General features: G+C 44.4%; 1 protein-coding gene across 2 annotated transcripts in view; it reads left to right on the top strand.

Annotated features, from left to right (window-relative positions):
- Nucleotides 1-22,010, top strand: part of ACMSD (aminocarboxymuconate semialdehyde decarboxylase) — a 606,399-nt gene that overhangs the window by 159,135 nt on the left and 425,254 nt on the right. For both annotated transcript variants that reach the window (XM_069616567.1, XM_069616568.1), the window contains exon 5: nucleotides 12,105-12,341. In XM_069616567.1, coding sequence (XP_069472668.1) covers nucleotides 12,105-12,341 — 237 coding nt within the window. The remainder of the gene's footprint in view (nucleotides 1-12,104; nucleotides 12,342-22,010) is intronic.

Here is a 22,010-nt window from a genome sequence, read left to right as displayed (position 1 = left end):
CAGAGATCTGCATCAACTACTAGGGGTGATGTTCTTGTTGAAGAAGCTCCGTCAGCTCCCTGAAACATAGTACTTGCGTTAATAAAGAAGGAAGTATAGCGGATGTAATCACGTCATTTGATCTCGCATGATTGATCTGTCAGTATCCATACCTCGAAATGCATAAGAACATCAAGGGACGCTGTAACTGCGGTGCACACTTCTGCAAGCTGTTGCGCCGACCCGTAACTGCATGCTCCCCCTTCCTCTTGGACTAATGCTCCATCGACTCCCTGAAACATAGGACTTTCATTAGTAATGAACACAATATTGAAAAAAGAAGACACATAGGAGGGCGACGACAGAAGGACATACCAATGGCTAAAAACGAAAGAAACATTGTGTGTAACAATCACGCTACAAGAATGCAAGATCTGATGATCTCCATCGATGGAACTGTCCGGAAACGTACCTCGAGCATCTGAGTGACATCTACGGTTGTCGTCAATGCGTTGGACTCCTCAGCATCTCCCTGAAAGACAGTACTTGCATTATTTTGGATAACAATAATTATAACTGAAAACAAAGACTAGAGGACGAGTACTGTGGTGTACCATTAGGTAAAATAATTACACGATCAATTAAAACTATTGATTTACATGCCTAAAACAAGTCAGTGTCAGAATAGCTAAGTAAGATTACCCGATAGGCGCTTGAAGTGGCTGATGACTGCAATAACGACACGGATGGAGAATCTTCAGCCTTCATATTGAGTGGATACATAAATGGGGAAATTATTGTTAGCTAATGCTACACACTACCGCAATGCCGAGAGATAAATACGTAAACTTGACTCACCAGTGGAGGGATGTGGACGAATAGAGTGGGAATAGCGGTTGAGAGCAATTTTCGCCTCGCTCGCGGTGTTTTCGTCCTTATTAGCAATGATGTGGAGTACATGTCTGGGCTAAAGTGCCTGCTGCAGATGAGGTATCGATCACCCCTCTTGTCCGCAAAGACTTCTAGGACTCTACTTTCTATCTCAGAGGCTGGATATCCGCAATATCGGACCCATTCTCTTATCTGATCTATTGTCTTAGGGAAAACATGCATTATAGTACCTTCAGATTTGTTATGGGTCTTCGAAGGGCAACCGCCAATGGAACAGGCAGGCATTATGGAAAGTTCTGAAAAGTAAAGATCAACAATTCTCTATGAATACCAATGTGTTAAAACATTAAATGACACATAAAAGGTTCAATGCAAGGTCCGTTTTGGTTCTTGGAACTATACATGTTATTCACATGCGGATAAGTATTTCAATAACTTTCAAAAAATAGAAAAAGTAATTTGACTAAACTCAGAACATGTGACTAGTTCCTTGCATGTACTGTCGTGAACGAAAAGAAAACATGGATGCAATTTGATGACTACTAGCAAATAGATATAAATTAAAAAATTGGACGCAAAATGATTATGGTACATGGACTTAACTTGACGAACAAACAGTTAGATGCAGGGATCAGAGTAGTTTCTTGTCGTAGAACAGGGAGCAGTTCACAGGTTGCAAACTGACGAGTTTGCTCAAAGTGGTCACGGAAGTTCACAGAGACGAAGAGCAGATAACCAGCACCTTCACGGGTTGACTAGCAAAGCGCAAAGAAGTTCTCATTAGAAATATGAAGTGGGTTATAAAGAATTCGAAACAGGGGTGTGTTTGTGAATGAATGACGTGTATATGTCGTGGCATTATGCGGTCTGCAGGGGGCCGTCCAGCGTGAGGGGGGATGCTTGGCAGGAGACACGGGGTCTGGAGGTAGACATGGGAACAACAACCCATGCTCTATAGACCACTTTGAAGTGTACATGGTCTTTGGCACCTCTTGGCCTTTATCGCTCCCTGACAGCTCCACTTGCCAGCACAAGTACCCCGGTGCGAACTGCCTTTGATAGGGCGGGGGGTGGATCGGGGCGGTGGTCGTGCAGACAAGACACAGGAAGACTCGTGAATGGAGACACACTTATGTGGATTGCAGGGGGCCGTCCAGCGTGAGGGGGGATGCTTGGCAGGAGACACGGGGTCTGGAGGTAGACATGGGAACAACAACCCATGCTCTATAGACCACTTTGAAGTGTACATGGTCTTTGGCACCTCTTGGCCTTTATCGCTCCCTGACAGCTCCACTTGCCAGCACAAGTACCCCGGTGCGAACTGCCTTTGATAGGGCGGGGGGTGGATCGGGGCGGTGGTCGTGCAGACAAGACACAGGAAGACTCGTGAATGGAGACACACTTATGTGGATTGCAGGGGGCCGTCCAGCGTGAGGGGGGATGCTTGGCAGGAGACACGGGGTCTGGAGGTAGACATGGGAACAACAACCCATGCTCTATAGACCACTTTGAAGTGTACATGGTCTTTGGCACCTCTTGGCCTTTATCGCTCCCTGACAGCTCCACTTGCCAGCACAAGTACCCCGGTGCGAACTGCCTTTGATAGGGCGGGGGGTGGATCGGGGCGGTGGTCGTGCAGACAAGACACAGGAAGACTCGTGAATGGAGACACACTTATGTGGATTGCAGGGGGCCGTCCAGCGTGAGGGGGGATGCTTGGCAGGAGACACGGGGTCTGGAGGTAGACATGGGAACAACAACCCATGCTCTATAGACCACTTTGAAGTGTACATGGTCTTTGGCACCTCTTGGCCTTTATCGCTCCCTGACAGCTCCACTTGCCAGCACAAGTACCCCGGTGCGAACTGCCTTTGATAGGGCGGGGGGTGGATCGGGGCGGTGGTCGTGCAGACAAGACCCGTTTGCCGCAGGGCCTCACCAAGGAGAGGCCATCTAACTGAATGTAAGAGGATGGCTGCAGGATCTACTACATGGAATGCAGGGGGGTGAGTTTATAAATACCTCACCCTCCCAGGAGAATATACACTAGATTCATTTAAAAAATCAAAACAACCATTGTTAAAATATATGTTGGGCTTTATTTTAGATTTTAATTAAACATAAATAATAAACATTACACATTGTAAAGTTGAGGTTGCAGCACATCGAGGGAAAATCCGCGGTATTGTCCACTGTCACTGGGGAAATGTTGTCTAATGGCAAGTACCGCACAGGCAGGTATTACTCTCCGAACGCGGTGTCCGAGCCTCCCGTGAAGCCACCAAGTGAAGCAACGATAGGCCACCAGCCTGTACCACCTGTGAAAAAAAAAGATGCAAACTGTATTAAACTGACCAAACTTTCTTATCAATGTCGATTCAGGTAACACATGTCATTTTTCTTAGAAAAAAATTATATCTAGAAAATGCACTATATGGAACAAATTTACATGCGTTCGAATGATATGTAAATGTAATTTTATATGTGGGAGACGACCATGAAATAGTGGTGGCATCACTGACATCACAAACAGAGTATACTTACTCGTTACTCGGATTACGCGGACGAACAGTGCCGCGAAGTTCGTGCATAAGCACCATCATCATCCTCAACACGGTCCGTGAGAGGCAGGCTTCCCTGAACTCTGGCAGCTCGGTGATGCATTGCGGACTTTGCTCGCCTTCCTGCAGACTTTGCTCGCTTTCCGAAATGTAGGCCAAGCACCCGGAATTTTCACGGCAGCAGCAGTTCTCCTCCTCAGTTGGCATTAGCTCGCACCGATTGCACGTGCACCAGGTGGAGACGCCGTCCATGCGACATGGTCCAGGCTCTTCATCCGTTGACTGGTCCTCCCAACTGCCGTCCGAATCCCCATCGTTTTCGCGTGCTTGACTTTCCAGTAGTTCTTCCTCGGTGTACTCGGGCTCGTACATATACGGCATTATTGTGGCCATTGTGCGGTAAAGATAGTAAAATAATTTACAGAGATGGTACAGGTGTTCACACGGGCTACAAGCGGCGAAGGTAGCTGACCAGAGCACTGAAACGAGTCACAGAATACTCAAAGTAACACAGAGAGAGGAATGGAATCGAAAATCTGCTGCTGTGTGTTGTGAAACGGTCTGTTTATACTTATTGGGGAAAGAGGCGTCCTGCCATTTCCATGGCAACACGTCAATAGCTGAGGCGCAGCGATTGTTGACACGAGACGTGCTTGAAATGGGCAGTACGCGTCTGCTGATGTCAGGCTCAGGGGCGGGGGATTTGATTTAGTGCCGCAAAGGCAGGTGAGCCAGGTCGATGCGGCGGAATGATGGGATTATCACAAAATGGAGGCTGATTTCGAGTGCGATAATGGGCGAAAAGTCGGGTAAGGTCCATAGGAAAGTTTCCTACGATCTACCGATTTATGCTTACAAACACATGGCCGACCCGTAGGGACAATAAAAAAAAAGTCCCGGAACTATCCTTTAATTTTGTTTTTGTATTTCTGCACACACTGCACGATCCAGTAGAATGTGCTGCTAAAAGGCCCAATTTACCAATAATTTTACCTCAAAATATCCAAAATTTAAAACGTATTAGGAGATAACTTGCAAGAGGGGACCCGAAATTTCGACTGACTAGGGGCCTCCTTAGGGTTTAATACGGTCCTGATGGACGGTTGATTGGCTGTGTGATGCACCAAGCCACCTGTTTGGGAGCAGTAGGATAGAGGAGGAATTTTCCCTGCACCAGCTTGTTTGAACATGTGCACTCCATACAACACATTCAGATGAATTGTTTTGGGAACAGAATACAATTTTGGGGTGGTAGAACAATTGTTGGTGATGGTGATCACAGGCAGTTGGAAGAAGAGTCAGGTTGGTTGGCTCTGTGATGCAGTACACTACCTGCTTGAAAAAAGTAAGGTGGAAGAGGAAATTGTGTTGGGCCAGCTTGTTGGGGTGGTGGCACTCACACACACAACACAAGCAGGGGGGTGGTGGAAAAAGAATTGGGAGTGGTGAAATAAGTATTGGAGGTGGCGATGACAATGGGTGGACATTAGTGGCAGATTGATTGTCTGTGTCAAGTATCTGGGAGTTGAAATCGACAGCACTAAAAAAGGATTGAGCATGCAGCAAACCTTATGGTCAAAGACCACAAACCTAACTTCTCAACTACGTGCACTGGACAGAAAATATGGAAAATACAGCCTACTTTCGGCTATTCAGTTCTACAAGTCAAAATTAATTCCATCACTAACTTACGGCATGGATGCAACACCTGCAATTCCATCCACTTTGTGGCCTAAATTGGAAGGCTATATCTGGAGAGCAGTACTAGGCCTACCTAAATCTACTGCCGTCGCAGCAATAAGACGAGAACTAGGTCTACTTTCCCTAGAGGCAGTGGTGGCCCAGAGTACCATCCAACTCTTCAGAAAAATCTAGAATCCTGAGAGCCTAGAAATATACCACATGATTGCCGTGGAAATCACAAAAGGAAGCAACAAATTCCTAAACGACTGGGTTCTTACACAAAAGCTCATACTGCAAGAGATATCTTGTTCTGAAGAAGAACTAATTCAGAATCCACTAAGAATAAAATCGAAAATGGAATGGCTAGACTGGATAAAAACAAACGAGAAAGCAGTTTCGAACAAACTACTATTCCATCTGCCACCGGTCTAAAACAAACTTAAAGAGCTTATGAGGTATTGCACAAAATACCCAAGTAAACTTTTAATGAAAACCTTATTGAAAGCCCGTCTAAACCTGCTACCTACTCAAGAAATCTTAGCAATTCGAACAGCGTCCGATCAAAAAGCATGCAGACTCTGCAAAGACCCTCAATCTACAGAATCAATTAGGCACCTCTTGATGATTTGTCCGACAATAGACCAAGAAAGAAAAGCTTTCCTCGGCCCCCTGTTCTTAAACTCTTATGTCGACGATGAAAACACTTGGTGGAACCGCCTCATTACAGGAGCCCAAACTAGATGGCTAATAGCAGCGACCAAACTTCTAAACATCGCCTTGAAGGCCACTCATCCTCAACCGGACTAGCCTTTCTAGTTAGAAGATGAAGCTATTGGGTCCCCTTCTGAAGTCTATTCACATGCAGAAATGTTATTTCTTGGTGCATGCAGAGAACGCACAGTCAAAACCCTAATGTACTTACCAACAGGATCAAAACGTCTTTGTAAAAATCTAAATAGATTAAATGCAAATAAAAAAAATAAAAAACAAAAAATTGTCTGAAATGCAACAAACCACCCACCTTCTTAAGAGCAGTAGAACAGTGTGTTTGAATGGGTGCATTTACACACAATCAATATTTTGGGGTGCTGGGAAAATGTTGGAGGCAGTGATCACAGGTTGTGATCATTAGTGACATGTTGATTGGCTGTGTGAAGCAACAACCCACCTGGTTGAGATCAGTGGGACAGTGGAGAAATGTGCACTGATCTAACTTGTTTGACTGGGTTCACTCACACACAAGGCTAGCAATTGAATTGCTTTGGAGGAACAGAAATAATTGTGGGTGCTGGAAAATTGTTGGAGGATGTGATCACAGTTGGTGGGCATCAGTGGTAGGCTGATTGGCTATATACACCACCTGTTTGAGAGTGGTAGGATGCAAGAGCAAATTGATTTACCATGCAGGAACACTTCAGCTACTGTCACCAGTTCAGCTGAGGTCAGGTGCAAGAGCCTACAGCACTACCTCCTTTTGAAAATGGCTCTACGAGGGCTGCCAGTGTCTGTAGTGTTCGAGGCAAAAACCAACACCAATTATTATGTCCTCAGAGCCAGCAGACATGCACGCGAGAGGGAGAGGAAGGCCCCATGGAAAATGTGATAGTTCATTGTAGAAACAGTAGCTACTGCAATTGCTGTGGATGCACAAATTGTGGCTGTAGAAAACAATAGCATGACGTCAGTCAACAACTCCAAGTAGCTCATCACCCACTGTTAAAATATGTATTTCAAGCATCCAAACTCTGGCGTGGTGGCTACTAGTTTTTCCAATGGCATCGCTGGCTTAGCCATTTCTGCCACTTGACTGCAGCCAGCCCAAACCCCAACTACCCTAAGATCAGAGTCTGTCACAAATGGGGACGTATCCTATGCTCCATTATTGCAAAAGACCAGCCAACACATCCAAATTCTGCAGGGGTCTGTTGAGGCGCCATCTGAAGGGAATGCCACCAAATCTGTGGCAGAAGGAGGAGATGGGTGGCCTTGAGGAGATTTTGGATTTGCAGCTTTTTGGACTGTACAAACAAGGACACTTGCTTCAAAGGGCAATATATCCAATCTGTATGCATCCCGTGGATGAGACATTGAGCAAGGGAAGGGAATAAGCAGGTCCTGATCTTACTGAGAGAACCATCATTACTACTGTTCGCGTGTTTGAGATGAACATTCTAGAACAAATCTCCTAATAAACCTAATATAGATAGAGAAATATATTGGCAACCACTGAGTCCCCAGTTGGAACCTTGTGATCATTCCTCAATGGCATTTCTTTCACATTAAAATGTTCACGCATTCTAAAAATGGAAGATCAGCCATGTTGGTGTTTTCACCAGCGATGCTAAAACAATGTAGTACCAAGCCCCCTTTTAAGGTGTTGCCGGGAGGACCTTGCTTTCTTTCAGATCTTTTTTAGATACATATTTAGAGGCACCCAGCCGGTTAGACAAGCCGGTCAAGGGCACCCTGCTGAAACATCAGTTCCAGTGGTGGAAAGTTTTTAGAAAGAACCTGAGCTATCTAAGTATGGGGGAGCTCTGTGAGCCAGGGTTTTCAAATCATGTTGTGTTTATCTGCAGCTTCATACATTAATGTGGTTTCTACTTTAGTTATGTATTACCTTATGCTTGTGTTATTGGTGTTTCTTCCTTGTTATTGTTTTCTCTGTTCAACTGCATACAACTAAGTTTCCAATGTTCATACTGAGGCCCGAGCAGATGCCAAGCAGGTGGGGAGAGCAGTCAGGGGAAGATGGGCTGCTAGATAGCCCTTATTTATTTATATTGTTTCATGCTTTGGGTGGCCAAGTGCTCCTTAGTTCAACCCTTCCCAACCAAGGTGCCTCAACACAATTATCATATCTTTTTAAAATCTCGCCTCCCCCTAAGTCACATATTGGGCAGCCTTCCTCGCTGTATGTGCCGCTTTCAGGTTACGAATCCAGAAAGATGGGAGTGACCTGTCACGGACACTGGCATCCATCACTGAGGAATAATGTGGTGTTTTAAAAAAAGAAAACAATATTGTGTGACTAGGTGTTGTAAATGCAAATTAAATTCAACCAACAAGTTATTGACTGTCCTGAAGAGTTTCTTCAACTGTTCAGCATGTTTGATATTCTGTCAAATAAACACTGTATTATGCCATATTTGTAGCATTGCACCAGAACAAATAGACTTTCAAATCCGCGTGCTATATGTAAAACATGTTTTGAGTCTGACTTGATTTTTCATTAAGAAAACTCTGTGAACAATATGAAATAAATGCAATTATTTGCTAAATATGTTTGTGGATACACCTTGGCTAATTGTGGCCCGAAATGTCACTTACCTTAATTGAAGCATACGTCTTCCATTTTGAAAACTGAACACATGGCTCCCTTTAAAACAGTTACTTTATTATGCTAAATATTGAAAACAGACTTCATTCACAAAAAACTCTGCCTGGCCCGAATTACTGATCCATCCATTTTAAAGGTTCTGCAGCTTCAACAGATCAGCTAACCCCTTATCAGCCCCAATTTTGCTCCAAATGTTAACAACTCATTCTTAAAAATGAGACAAAACATTAGTTTCAAGAACACATGTTTTAATTGATCTTGATCAGAATATCTTGCTCTGTCAATGACTCTGACAACAATCTATTGTCTTGAGCACTTGGCCAGACATGTTTATGATGAATATAAATGTTCATACTTTTTTTTACTGTGATGCAGCTTTACTTTCCATAATCGTAGCTCTCATTGTTACATTTTGTTTACATTTGTAGATTTAATGAATGTCTGTTCTGTCATTTTGCAAATTACATATCAGTTTGCTGCACAACTGTTCTCTTAAGTCAAGGATTCAGTGTATCTTTCTCAACCTTTACACTCAGTGTAACTAAATTCATTCCATATTGTCTTGCTCTCGTGGTTACCCTTTTTCAAAAATAGCTGGTAGATCCCACTACTTATTGAACCGTGAGGAGGATAAGGGTTGAAGAAAATTCATCCAAAATAGCTTCTTGTTTTTTCAATCCTCTCTCACAGTCCCTGCCGCTGCAATTATACCACTGTTTCTCATCCCCTCATGTAATGCTGAGCTTCAGAAGATTTAGATTAATTATTTCAAATATCCTTTTTGGTCTCTATGATCTTTTTTCATATGGGGGATGTCTTCCCAACAGCAATTTTGCTACATGGGCATTTTATTTGATAAACTCCAAATGGTGTGAAACATGTAGCATCATTGCTTAGTTGAATTTATTTTCCTGAAATGGGATGCTGAATTGTGTCTCCCTTGATCACATAATTGCATGTTAAAGGCCCTAGGCCTGGGAATGTGCCCATTTCTTATGGTTCCTTTTTACAGTTCATAATCATATGTGATTTTCAGAGGTGATCCCTTTATCCACACAAATCGCAAACACTCTGCTATTCCTGGATCTTTTTTGTGCATACAATCACATCTTTAAAAATATCATCTTTAGTGTCTCATCATCACCAATGATCAACTAAAACCTGTGAATAATTAAACTTTATAGACCTAGCCCGAGGGCTGCACCTGGAGTTATTGGGCCTGAAGACGGAGTTAAAGGCCTGAGCACGGCTGGAGGGCGTGGCCTATAGAGCTATTATGTACCTACCGCAAAAAGTAGGAGGTGTAAAAAAATGGCAATTTGCATGGAGTGATTCCTGGGAACTGGCGAATTCCCAGCAACCCAGACAAACCGTGATGAGGAGGGAGGGGTGGGATGTACAAAGGAGCTGGGCTGATGCTGTTTGCAGTTCGGAAAGGTACTGGAGTGGCTGTGGGCATCATGGGCAAGGTGCCGAGCCGCGTCTGTCAGGTGCAGTCCGGCAAAGATTTTCTCACGTGAGGGGTGTAGGCCATGTCTGTCAGGGGCACGCACCAAAAGCCCTAAAAGGAGGGTACTGGCAGCAGGGCTCGCAGCACAGCGCTCGAGTATTCAGAGGAAGTGCTGCACCGAGAGCCCTGAGGGGAGGGGCATTGAAGGCAGGACTCTCAGCATCTCTCTCCTGTGTTCAGAGGGAGTGCTGTACTGAGAGCCCTGACCGGAGGGGCATTGAAGGCAGGACTCTCAGCATCTCTCTCCTGTGTTCAGAGGGAGTGCTGTACCGAGAGCCCTGAGGGGAGGGGCATTGAAGGCAGGACTCTCAGCATCTCTCTCCTGTGTTCAGAGGGAGTGCTGCACCGAGAGCCCTGAGGGGAGGGGCATTGAAGGCAGGACTCTCAGCATCTCTCTCCTGTGTTCAGAGGGAGTGCTGCACCGAGAGCCCTGAGGGGAGGGGCATTGAAGGCAGGACTCTCAGCATCTCTCTCCTGTGTTCAGAGGGAGTGCCGCCCCGAGAGTCCTACCTACAGCACACTCATAAGGGAGAATGATGTGACAACCCTGTATTGGCTAATTTCTGGTCCGTACAGGATTACAGATCCATAGTCCCCAAAGAGCCCCATGGTCTGCAAGCTGGCTACGGCACTCCCCCATGAAATAATACTTTCTATGTGTTCAGGTCAAGATCTGTCTGATTGTCTTGCTCCCGTTCTTAGGTGTTCCATCAAATGCTCTATTTCTGAGAATTTTAAAAAACAGATTATCCGATGAATCATTGTACTTTTTCTCCGATTAGCTAATTTGTCATAATCTCACAAACTGTCAGTAGAATACATTATTGTTTCCATTGTCTTTTGGCAGCAACTGATAATGTAACCTATCCTTTTGATCTGCGTGTTTGGTGTATGGAATCATGTAAAAAATACCCCTACTACAGTGTGAAGGAAATGTACTATGACCCCCATATCGCTTGCATTACATTTCATTTTTGGATTAATGATAATAATCAACTCCGGGCACTACTGAAAGTCAGGTTTTGTACTTGCCAAGCAATACAGATGTCCTGAAAGTACCGCAGCCACATTTGGCCACCTTTCTTTCACTGACCACTATACATGCAGGATCCACTTGTCTTAAGAAAAGATAAAAGGCCTGTTGCCCCTGGAGCAACTTTGTGTTTGTGCAGTGGACGAAAATAGGTACAGAAATACATGGCTTACCGGTCCTACTGTTGTTTCTCTGAGTCCTCAATGCTTCCACGTCTTCGGTATGTGGCTTGTTCATCTATAGAACATTGGCATCCACAGAGCGTAGCCATACTTTCTTTCGTGGTGATTCTAGATGATTTATGCTATATTTCAATGCTCAGAAATTGTTTTAAAACAATGTTTTTTCGCAATGAAACAATGTGCAAAGCAATTGGTTCAAGCAATGGGTGCCCTGGTGGATTTTGTAATAGTTTGTGACTTTTCAGTAGGGTATACAAAATTGTATCCCTCAGATGTTGGTTACAACAAAAATAATTTGTTCTCTGCTATCCATTCTTTACCTCCTGCCATGTTTAGTGTCTTCTCAATTAAAATCCTTCTATTCTTTTGTTGGACATTTGCTGTAATATTTTGTAAGTGTTAATATGTTAATGTCACTTAACTATCTCATTATTCCTTGATGGTCGTCTGTATGTGTTATTCCTGCCACCCTCTGCTTTCGTCGCCTGCTTTAATAATGATCATTTGATCTACCGCTAGGACCTCAAACATTTCTGGAGTGGTGATAGTGATGAACTAAACATGTGGAAACATTATTTAGGGTAACATCCTCAAGATGGGGTGTTCAGTCCCTCACGCCTTACCGGCTGCAGGGTGTCCTTGCACACCTTGCTGGAGGGTAAAGCTGTTTGGGCCGTAAGGGTGCAATGCCCAGCGCGCCACACAGCTGCTTAAACTTTCAGGTAGTGACCACACAGCATGTAACACATTTTTGTTTGTGCACCCGACAATCCTCTTCCATGTGTGCAATCGCTAACAACAGATGTTCCTTGGTTTGGGTAATATGACGTGTAAACTAGAGTAATTGTATATATTGAAGAACCTACAATAAGCAGACAGGTGAGTGATTCAGAAATAACATGTGTTATTATTTGTTCATTATCAGGCCAAACCTGAGCACACCTTGGATCTGTGCCAATTGCTTAACAACGACCTTGCAACTACTGTGCAGAAGTACCCAAAGAGATTCCTAGGCCTGGGCACGCTGCCCATGCAGGCGCCAGACCTTGCTGTGAAGGAAATGCATCGCTGTGTGAAGGAGCTGGGCTTCCGTGGGGTACAGATTGGGTCCCATGTCAACGACTGGGATTTGAATTCCCCAGAACTTTATCCTGTCTATGCAGTGAGTAGTGTCTCTTATTCACAGAATGAAAAGTAGTATGTGTCCTTTCATGCAATGATTGTGCTGCTATTTATTAAGTTATGTAGTTATACAATTATTTGTTGGATTGTTTAGTGTGGAAATTAGACAACTATAATATTGTCTGCACGTCCTCACTTTGGGGACAAGGGAGTGGGACTATTTGGTAACATAGTTTTGCAAATTTATCTTACTATAAAATTGGTAGTTGTAGTGCAAAAGTTGATAAATTGCATTAATAAAATATACCACTGGATGTTTTAACTTCAAAATAGGTTACATATAAGCCTTAGTAGCATTAATTGTCATTCATTTTCAAATAAGCATTGTGAGAAACCTGAGGGTATCCTCACTCCTACTCCCCCTGGATCTTCTTCTCAGGTGGCCAGGGAAATGTCATTGTTCTTGGATCCTGACCTTGGGGGTGGAGGAGCGATGGAAGATCACCTGGGTGGAGGGTCCTCGGGGATTGGGAGTGGGGTCCCCACAGGAGAAACATGGTATCCCCCTTTACCTATTGAAGATCAATCTAGAACCCCCCCCAGCCTTTTGGGCTACTGCAGGGCCTCTTCCCTTGTTTTCCCACATTTTTCATCTGACAGATCTTACACGAGGAAGAAGCAACTAGGTGTAGTGAACACTAGTAACCTAGTTCACCACTCTAGTACTGAGACAAGGAAGAGGAGACTGAGAATAATGAACACTAAAAATACATGTGACCACTCTAGTACTGGGATGAGGAAGATGCCTGCAGAGGACTTTGAGGGTCAGGCATGTCCCTTTAATTATGTTCAGGCAAGTCCCATTAAGAATACTCACCTGCAACCTGTCAAGGGGTTGCAGGTGTATACATGGGGAACCAAAGAACAGAACACAGAGAAATGGGGAGGCATGTGTGAGAGAGACCAGCAGGGGACCCTTACTGAGAGGAGACAGCCATGGTTGGACTGGAGAAGTAACCAGGATGTCGGCCGATATCCAGCATGACATGGGACGCCCAAGGCGAGAGAAGCCGTGAGGCTATCACAGGAGTGGGTGCCTCCATATGCCAATGTGAGCAGCCAGTGCTGCAGACGAGAATGACATCAGAGAGGACGCTGCCTGCGTACCTGCAGAGACAACAGAGTTGCTGGAATAAGCATAGCTGTAGTTGTCTTGTGAGCGGGGCTCACAGAAGCCGGTACGTTGACTGGAGAAGCAGGAGCAAGCAGCTGGAGCCGCTGGGGATGACGCCAGGGACCGGTGATTGTCAGGATGAGCCACACAAGACCGGGGCGCTCCTGGTGGGCTGCATATAAGTAATTAAGTTACAAATGAAACGAAAACTTGAAACTAACTTGAATTATGTATCTCGAATACCAAACCAAATAAAACTTGCAACCACACCACATTATGCATTAAATACCGAACTGAATTAAAACTCGAAACAAAGTCGAATTATGCATGTTGAATATCGAACTGGAGGAAAACTTGAATGTAAACATATTGAATACTAAATTGAACACAACTTTATGGACAAAGCAAATGGCAGATGACAGCCAAAGGGAAAGTGCCCATGTGAAAGCAACATAAGGAAAAGAGCGCAAGTGTGTAAGAGTGCCATATAAAGTTGGGGCATGCATTAGACCACCTGAAAGTGAACTTTATGAACAAATACAGTGTGGCAAGACCAAAGACTGGCAAGAGGTGTATGAAGTGTGGTGTCAAAGCCAAGGGGCTATCTATGAGAGGCCATAGCAGTGTAAGCCAGCATATAAAGCCAACAAAGGGAAGCTAAGTGAATGTGATTTTGAACACAGGGGCAAGTAGAGAAGAACCTGTTGTAAGTGATTTCAATCCGGCACTTCACCTAAGTCAACGCCTAGCGTGTAATGCACAACTGAAATCCTTATTTATTTGTTTGTGTCTAAAAGATCTTTTATTCTGAACGATGTACCACTCATATCACGCCCCTCTCCTGGAACCCCCCCCCCCAGTCACACTGAACCAGGAATCAAGCTGGTTTCCAAAGTTAAAATATTTATTTATGTAGTTCACAACATAATCACACTATGTTTAATGGGTATACAATAATCACCAATGGGGTGATGTAACACTAAGCAATCTCTTTAATAACAAGGAGTAATAGTGAGCAAAACAATTCAGCACAGAAATAATACTTTTGTGTGTGTTCAGATCAAGTAGCAGTGTGGTTACTATTTCCCCCTGCAAACCCCTCAACCCCCCCAACAGGCAATGTAAAGCGATATGAGCAGGTATCCAGGAATGCAGAATTCAAACAAGATGTCAATCCCAATTTCCCCCAGCAACACAAGAGAAAAACAGAATTGATTGGCAAACTGTCAAACTGGTTTTAAAGTTATCTTGAGAATGGATTGGGTAAAACACTAAATATGGCTTAAATTGCTGAAATTGTTTAAATTCTTATGGGAGCCACTTTAGACAGTTGCAGACAAATACTAGCAATGATTTGATACTAATAAGCAATGTGAAAACTTAAAATTGAGGTCGGGTGCAACCAAAAGCTGTTTTCCAGATAATAGAATTTCCCTAAAACGAAATTCGTGGCAAACTTTTCAGCATGCGGTAATCGCGATTGCGGGAGAACTATTGGAAGGTTTTAGGAAAGCTAAGGAGGTTAGCTACAAGCAGAAGTTGAAATTTTGTTTCTAGCATAAAGATTGAGGAAGTTATGTACGTTTTAGTGGAGGTTGTTTTTTTCAGATAGGCGCAAGAAATGGAAAACAAGGATGCACTTTTAAAATGACAAAAAAAAGGATTTCCTATACTAGATTATGACTATAGAAAAAGAGAATGCCACACATGAATCTCCATCATCCCTGGCCAGGGACCCTTCACGTGGTGGATAATCAATTTCTTTCTGGGATTCAATTTATTTATTCACAACACTATTGATGTATGATTTTAGAAAACAAATGAGAGAAACTTAGCGCAAAAAACGCTATGACAATTCAAAAATACTCCTAACATTACCGGTTCTGAATACAAGGATCTTGTGTCTGCTTTTGACAGAATTTTGCCCTTTTTGTCCAGAACACAATGTCCAGTTTATCTGAAAATTTTTACAAATATGCGCGTTGAACATGGGCATAAGGCTATAACGTTTCATACTTCTGGCATAAATACATTTGGTGCAAAACCACCTTTTCCGCCGTTTCCTTCTAGAACATGTCACACGGTTTTGCTGCCTCTTAAAATGTACAGTCAGAATTTAGATACACAAATATGTGGTAAGTTATATGTATTCAACAAAATGTTTCTTTGTGAATGTCCAGCCCCAAATGGTTGTTTGTCTCCACCTCCTTCTGGCTCTCTGCAGTTCAGAAGCAGTCTCCTCCCATTTCCTCCAGAAGCCCAGGCCATTTTACGACTCTTCACACTTAGCCTTCCTTTGACTGGACGAAGTCCATTGTCTTCTTCCCCTGGCAGATCACATTTTTCCCCCACCCTATAATCACAACATAGGTGTGATATCCTGTGATATCCTGGTGGAGAGAGAGGCCTGGCCTCTGTGGCGGAAGCTATTATACTGGTTTGGTGGCTTTTAGGCAGTTTTAAATTCAATGTCATTCTGCTACATTTTTTTTTTGGTTTAAAACAAACTTGTAATTTCAAAACAAGCAGCTAGAACACTTATTCCAGCTTCTAAACCAGTTACAACCCAGGTTGCTCTCAATAACAGGTCACTTAATTTTCAGACATTAGATTTCAGTTGTACAAGTTTAAATTCTATCATGCAGTGTAGGCTGAGTACCCCAAAAGGAAATACACCAAATGCGGGTTACAAATGAACATACAAAAATCTTTATTTTATACTGAACAGTTTCAAAGGACAAAGCAACAGATAGCTATCGGCCCTCAGTACAACACAGCAAACTCCAGTGTGGTTCGGTGTGCTCAGTGAGTGGGACTGTACATTAGAATAGTCACACTCTTTATACCCTCGAAATCATGATGTTCAACCCATTTCCCAGGTTAATATAAGTTAATACATTACGGATCTAGGGTTTGTGCCAAGTTTGTACATCTGTACATTTAGGGTTTACCTTTAATGTATTCACTAACAAGCCTCAATGGCAACAGTATATCTTAGGATTTCATGTTAAGCCTTCTCAAACAGTTGTATACAATGTAGTCAAGCAAGTGTTCATATTTCAGTATTTGAATACATTGTGTTTAACATATGATCATGGATTAGCTTTGTTGGTGCAAGCAATATCTACACACAGGTCAGCGAAGGACAAGGTCTCAGTTCATGACCCTAACATGTAGCCTGCAGGCAAGTTATACATTAGTTTGTACACAGAGGTCAAGACGGCCATGTTGCGTTCAGAATGACATTGTCCCCCATCTTAGAAAACAGGGTGACTTTAAAGGAAGAATCTAAAATGGTGGATAGATCTAAAATGGCGGCTTACACTGATCTAAGGTCAAGACCTTGCAACGTGTTTTTCCTCACAAGTGGCTTATAAACAGCTTGGCGTAGGCCAATATACATATATTCATACAGTATAGGAGGCACAATATAATTTTCCGTTCGACAAACCCTCCTTTTGGCCAATGCCAAGCTCTAAACTACTTCTGGTCACTTTACGAACAATTCCACACCTCAACTGTCATGATCACTGCTTCCAAGGAGCCAGGACCAGCCCAACGTCCTTGGAAGCAGGCCCCAAACCCTAATCCTATGCACCAGCCGGTCCCCACTGGGACCTTTTGGACCTTGTCCTGGCGCCGGTGGCACCAGGCTCATCAAAACCGTCGGTCCCGGCACTGGAAGCGCCGGGCTCATAATAAGTGTGAAGATGCTTGGGTGGACTTACCTGCAGCAGACCATGCTGCTTACTTACCAGCCACTTAGAAGCCCTCTGTGAACAGGAACTACTTTCTTACCTGGGTGGGGCAGTTCCACTCCCTGGATACAGCACTGGAACTCTTCTGGAAACTGGAACTCTTTTCTTACCTAGGCGGGGCCGTGGAAGAAGATGCCTCATCACTCCAAGGCTATTTAAACCACACCCGATAGAAGAAGCGTGCTTCGCGTTATTCTGCATCTGCAGCAGAACGCTCACTGAGTCTGCTCCGGCCTTTCTTCCTTCGATCCTGAACCTGCAAGAGTTATACTTACCATTTCTGTATCCAGTCAACAGCAACACCTGCAAGGACAAGAAACAACAGGTTAGCAAGGCAATCTTTACACTCAGTGCTTACTCACCTGATCCATCGGCTGTGGCCGTTTCTTCACGCCGCATCTCCACCTGTAAAGACAAAAGCATTGCCATACTTACCGGCACGCCGTGATTTCCGGATTTCTTCTTCCTGCATCGCCGCCTACGAAGACAAAAGCATTGTAATTACTTACAGTCATTCCGCGGATTCCGGCGCTGTAGTCCAACATCTGAAAGACAAAAGAAGAGACATTAGACAGGTATCTACTTACGCCCATCGCGCTCGTCGCAATAGAACGCCTGCGGATACTCCGGCGTCTCTTCAGCACGAACTAAGCTGCAAGGGAAAAGACAATTAGAGCGCTTGCCATACTTACGAATTCCCAGGCGCTACACTCCATTTTCCACCTCAAGAGTCCTGCAAGACAAAAAGGGGAAAGCGTTATACAGAGTCTTATTCGATATTAACGTGCCACGCACCAAAAGACTATAAAGACTAAAAGGTGTCCAGAAACGCACCGCTCGTGCAGATAACGACGGTAACCATCCTCTGAATTCAAGAGGCCTATGTTTCACCAGTGAAGGAACTGGCAACGGCACCCTGCACCAGACGCAGATGGAGAGTCCAGCATTCACCTATCTAAGGTGAGCAAGTTGACCTGTGGGCCCTACGGAAAAGCTGAGAAGAGAGAGAGAGAGAGGGGGACATTCAACAACCCAGACCATTAACCCCCATATTCTTTCACCTGCAGAAATCTCACTCTTCGAGTTCGACACACAGTGCGAAGAGGTTCGACCCAGAAGCCAATCGAGTCCTGCACATCACTTTTCGAGTCACAGACACCTTCCTGTCAAGACCCGCGCCTCCGTGGGAATCAGGTGAGCATTACAGAACGCGAAGGCCACCACAAAACTCCTACCCAGGCGCAATGGAAACCTCAGACACTGATCAATTAGCCCAGTTGCTCGGGGAATTAAGAGCAGAGGTACATGCAGCTCGTCAGGAAACGAACTCTCTAAGAAGAGAACTGATAATTTCCAAGGAGCGAACTGAGGACCTCGCTAGGCAGTTGTTACAAACGCAGGCAGGACAGACACCTTTGCCCATTCCAGAAGGAAGTTATCCTTCTGCATCATCTTTAAATCCAGTGCAAATCAATCTGCCCGGTAATGTGCCCTTGGCTCCGCCCGAACGCTTTTCTGGTGATCCAAAGAAATTTGCAGTGTTCATCAACCAGTGCCGCCTACACTTCTTATGTCGACCAGCTGCATTCCCAACAGACCAGACCAAGGTGGCTTTCGTGCTTTCTTATCTCAGTGGCAGCGCCGCAGATTGGTCGATCCCTTTAGTCACCCAGGATGATCCGGTTTTACATGATTTCCAGGCCTTCCAGTCCAGCATGGAGAAACTGTTCGCAAGACATGCACAAGGGCAGGCCTTGGACAATGAACTTCTTTCATTACGACAGGGTAATCAAGACCTCTTGACTTATATAGCCTCATTCAACAGACTTATTGTGGAAACTCAATGGCCCGAGGATAAGAGAATAACACTTTTCTACAGAGGCCTGCGTGGAGAGCTCAAGGATGTGTTAGCTCAAGTTGTGAATCCTCCACAAGAATGCTCAGACTATATTGACTTAGTTGTCCAATTGGACCACAGACTACAGAACAGGAAGGCAGATCGTTCCAGATTTGATACCCGAGTGTTTTCTAAACCACAGACCTCTTCTAGGGGAGCTGACACTGTGGAGCCCATGCAAATAGGGGGAATGAAAGGCCCTTTAACCCAGAAAGAGCGGGAAAGAAGAAGGCAGCTGCAATTATGCCTCTATTGCGGAAACTCAGGACACTTTCTTCGGGACTGTCCAGTGAAACCAGCTAAGAAGGCTGTAGGAGCCGCGGATACCTGCACCACAAATTCTGAGCAGGGAAACGACCTAGCCCGACAAGAGTAGAGGTCCTCTTGCCGAGCGTTAAGATCTGTCCCGTGACCTCGCATTTCGTGGTACCCATGGTCCTCATAAATCCTGAACGTCCGGATCGTTTGCATGCAATTGAAGCTTACATCGACAGCGGAGCAATCGGTAATTATGTGGACCGTGACATGGTATCAAGGATGAATCTACCCCTTGTCCCTAAGGCAGTAAAAGACTTCATCACTACTGTGGATGGCACGGAGATAGCTTCCGGACCAGTAACGCACGCCACCCAAGAAGTGACGCTAGTGAGTCAAGATGGACACCGGGAGAGAATCGTGTTCGATGTGATCAAGGCCCCTCAGTTCCAGATCATTCTGAGAATCCCTTGGTTAGAGAAGCACAATCCTCAGATCGATTGGTGAGCAAAGACGGTTCAGTTTCCAGAATGTTTTACCACTTGTTATCCTCGGCTTGATGTTTCACTGGCGGCAATCTCTTCTGAGGAGGTTCCCAAATTACCTCCCGAATACCAGGAATTCCAAGACGTCTTCCGGAAGGATCAAGCTAACACCCTGCCTCCTCATAGGTCCTACGACTGTCAAATAGATCTGATACCCGGAACAACTCCTCCTTGCAGCAGGATTTATGCCCTCACTGAGCCAGAGAATCTTCACCTCAGACAATATCTGGACCAATACCTAGCTAACGGGTTTATCCGTCCTTCAAAATCTCCAGCTTCATCGGCTTTGTTCTTCGTTCCGAAAAAGGAAGGAGACCTTAGGACTTGCATAGATTACCGCGCCCTGAATCAAATCACCGTTAAAAACAGATACCTGTTACCTTTGATCCCTGAACTCCTGGAGCAAGACAAAGACGCATGTATATATACAAAGTTAGATCTCAGAGGAGCCTACCACTTGGTACGGATAAAAGAGGGCGACGAATGGAAAACGGCCTTCCGCACCAAGTACGGGCTATTCGAATATCAAGTGATGCCCTTTGGACTTTGTAACGCGCCTGCTGCTTTCCAATATTTTATGAACGATGTCCTTAGAGAACTCATAGACGTGTGTGTCGTTGTCTACATTGATGACATCCTTGTCTATTCATCATCTGAAGAGGAACATCAGAGACACGTTAAAAAGGTTCTCGAGAGATTGCGTCAACACAATCTTTTTGCTAAGCTTGAAAAATGCGTTTTCAACGTAACTGAAGTCGAATTCCTGGGATTCATATTGTCACCTAACGGAGTCCATATGGATTCAAAGAAAGTTGATGCAATCATCAAGTGGCCATCACCAACCTCTGTAAAAGGAATTCAAAGCATGTTAGGCTTCGCTAACTTTTACCGCAGATTCATTCTCGAATTTTCTCGGATAGTCCAGCCCATCACCGCTCTGTTAAAAAAGAACAAACGTTTCGAGTGGTCTTCTGAAGCAGAACAAGCTTTTCAGGACTTAAAAGCTAAATTCATTTCTGCACCTGTTCTAAAACATCCTCGCCCAGAACTCCCCTACATAGTAGAAACGGATGCTTCTAGTCTTGCTATGGGGGCAGTTTTATCACAAAGAGATCCGGTCACACACCAATTACATCCTGTAGCCTTTTGGTCCCGCAAGTTTTCGGTTCCCGAGATCAACTATTCAATTACAGACAAGGAACTTTTAGCTATCAGATCGGCCTTTAAAGCCTGGCAGCATTATCTTCTAGGAGCCAGACACACAGTCACCGTAGTGACTGATCACCGCAATTTACAATATTTAAAGACGGCCAAAGCTCAGTCTTCCAGACAGCTTCGCTGGGCTCTGTTTCTGGCTGAATTTGACTTTATAATTACTTATCGACCAGGCAGTAAGAACGGAAAGGCAGATGCCCTCTCCCGGATGGGAGTAGATGAACATTTGACCAATCCAGAACCAATACCCATAATCCCAGAACAAAGGATTTTGGGTTTGGTCAGCGCTCAATCTTTTGAAGACATCAAGACCACGGTTAAATCACTCCTAACTCCGGCTGATTTGCAGGACTGGCAATTAAAGGGAAAAGAATTCTCAGTGGATCAAGACCTACCATATTTCCGAGGACTTTTGCACTTGCCCTGTAAGAAAATACAAAAACAAGTAATCTCCTGTTATCACGACTCTCTAATGGAGGGTCACCCTGGCATTACCAAAACCATGGAAAAGATTAAAAGACATTTCTGGTGGCCATCATGGAAAAAGGATATTAGAGACTTTGTAATCTCCTGCGGTGTGTGTGCCCAGAATAAAAGTCAGAAGGAGAAACCAGCCGGCCTATTACAGCCACTAGACATCCCTCCCTGTCCATGAAATACCCTGTCCATGGATTTCATCACGGACTTACCTCCATGCTCGGGATATACTACCATTTTAGTAGTCGTGGACCTATTCTCCAAGATGGCTCACTTCATTCCCCTGAAGGTTCTACCTTCAGCCTCAGTATTGGCCCAAGAATTCTTAGAAAACATTGTTCGGTTACACGGTTTTCCCTCGGTCTTAGTCTCCGATAGGGGAAGTCAA

The sequence above is a fragment of the Ambystoma mexicanum genome, chromosome 9 (assembly GCF_040938575.1).
Source record: "Ambystoma mexicanum isolate Mex_15411 chromosome 9, UKY_AmexF1_1, whole genome shotgun sequence".
Taxonomy (NCBI): Eukaryota; Metazoa; Chordata; class Amphibia; order Caudata; family Ambystomatidae; genus Ambystoma; species Ambystoma mexicanum.
This window is presented reverse-complemented; position numbering and strand designations above follow the sequence as displayed.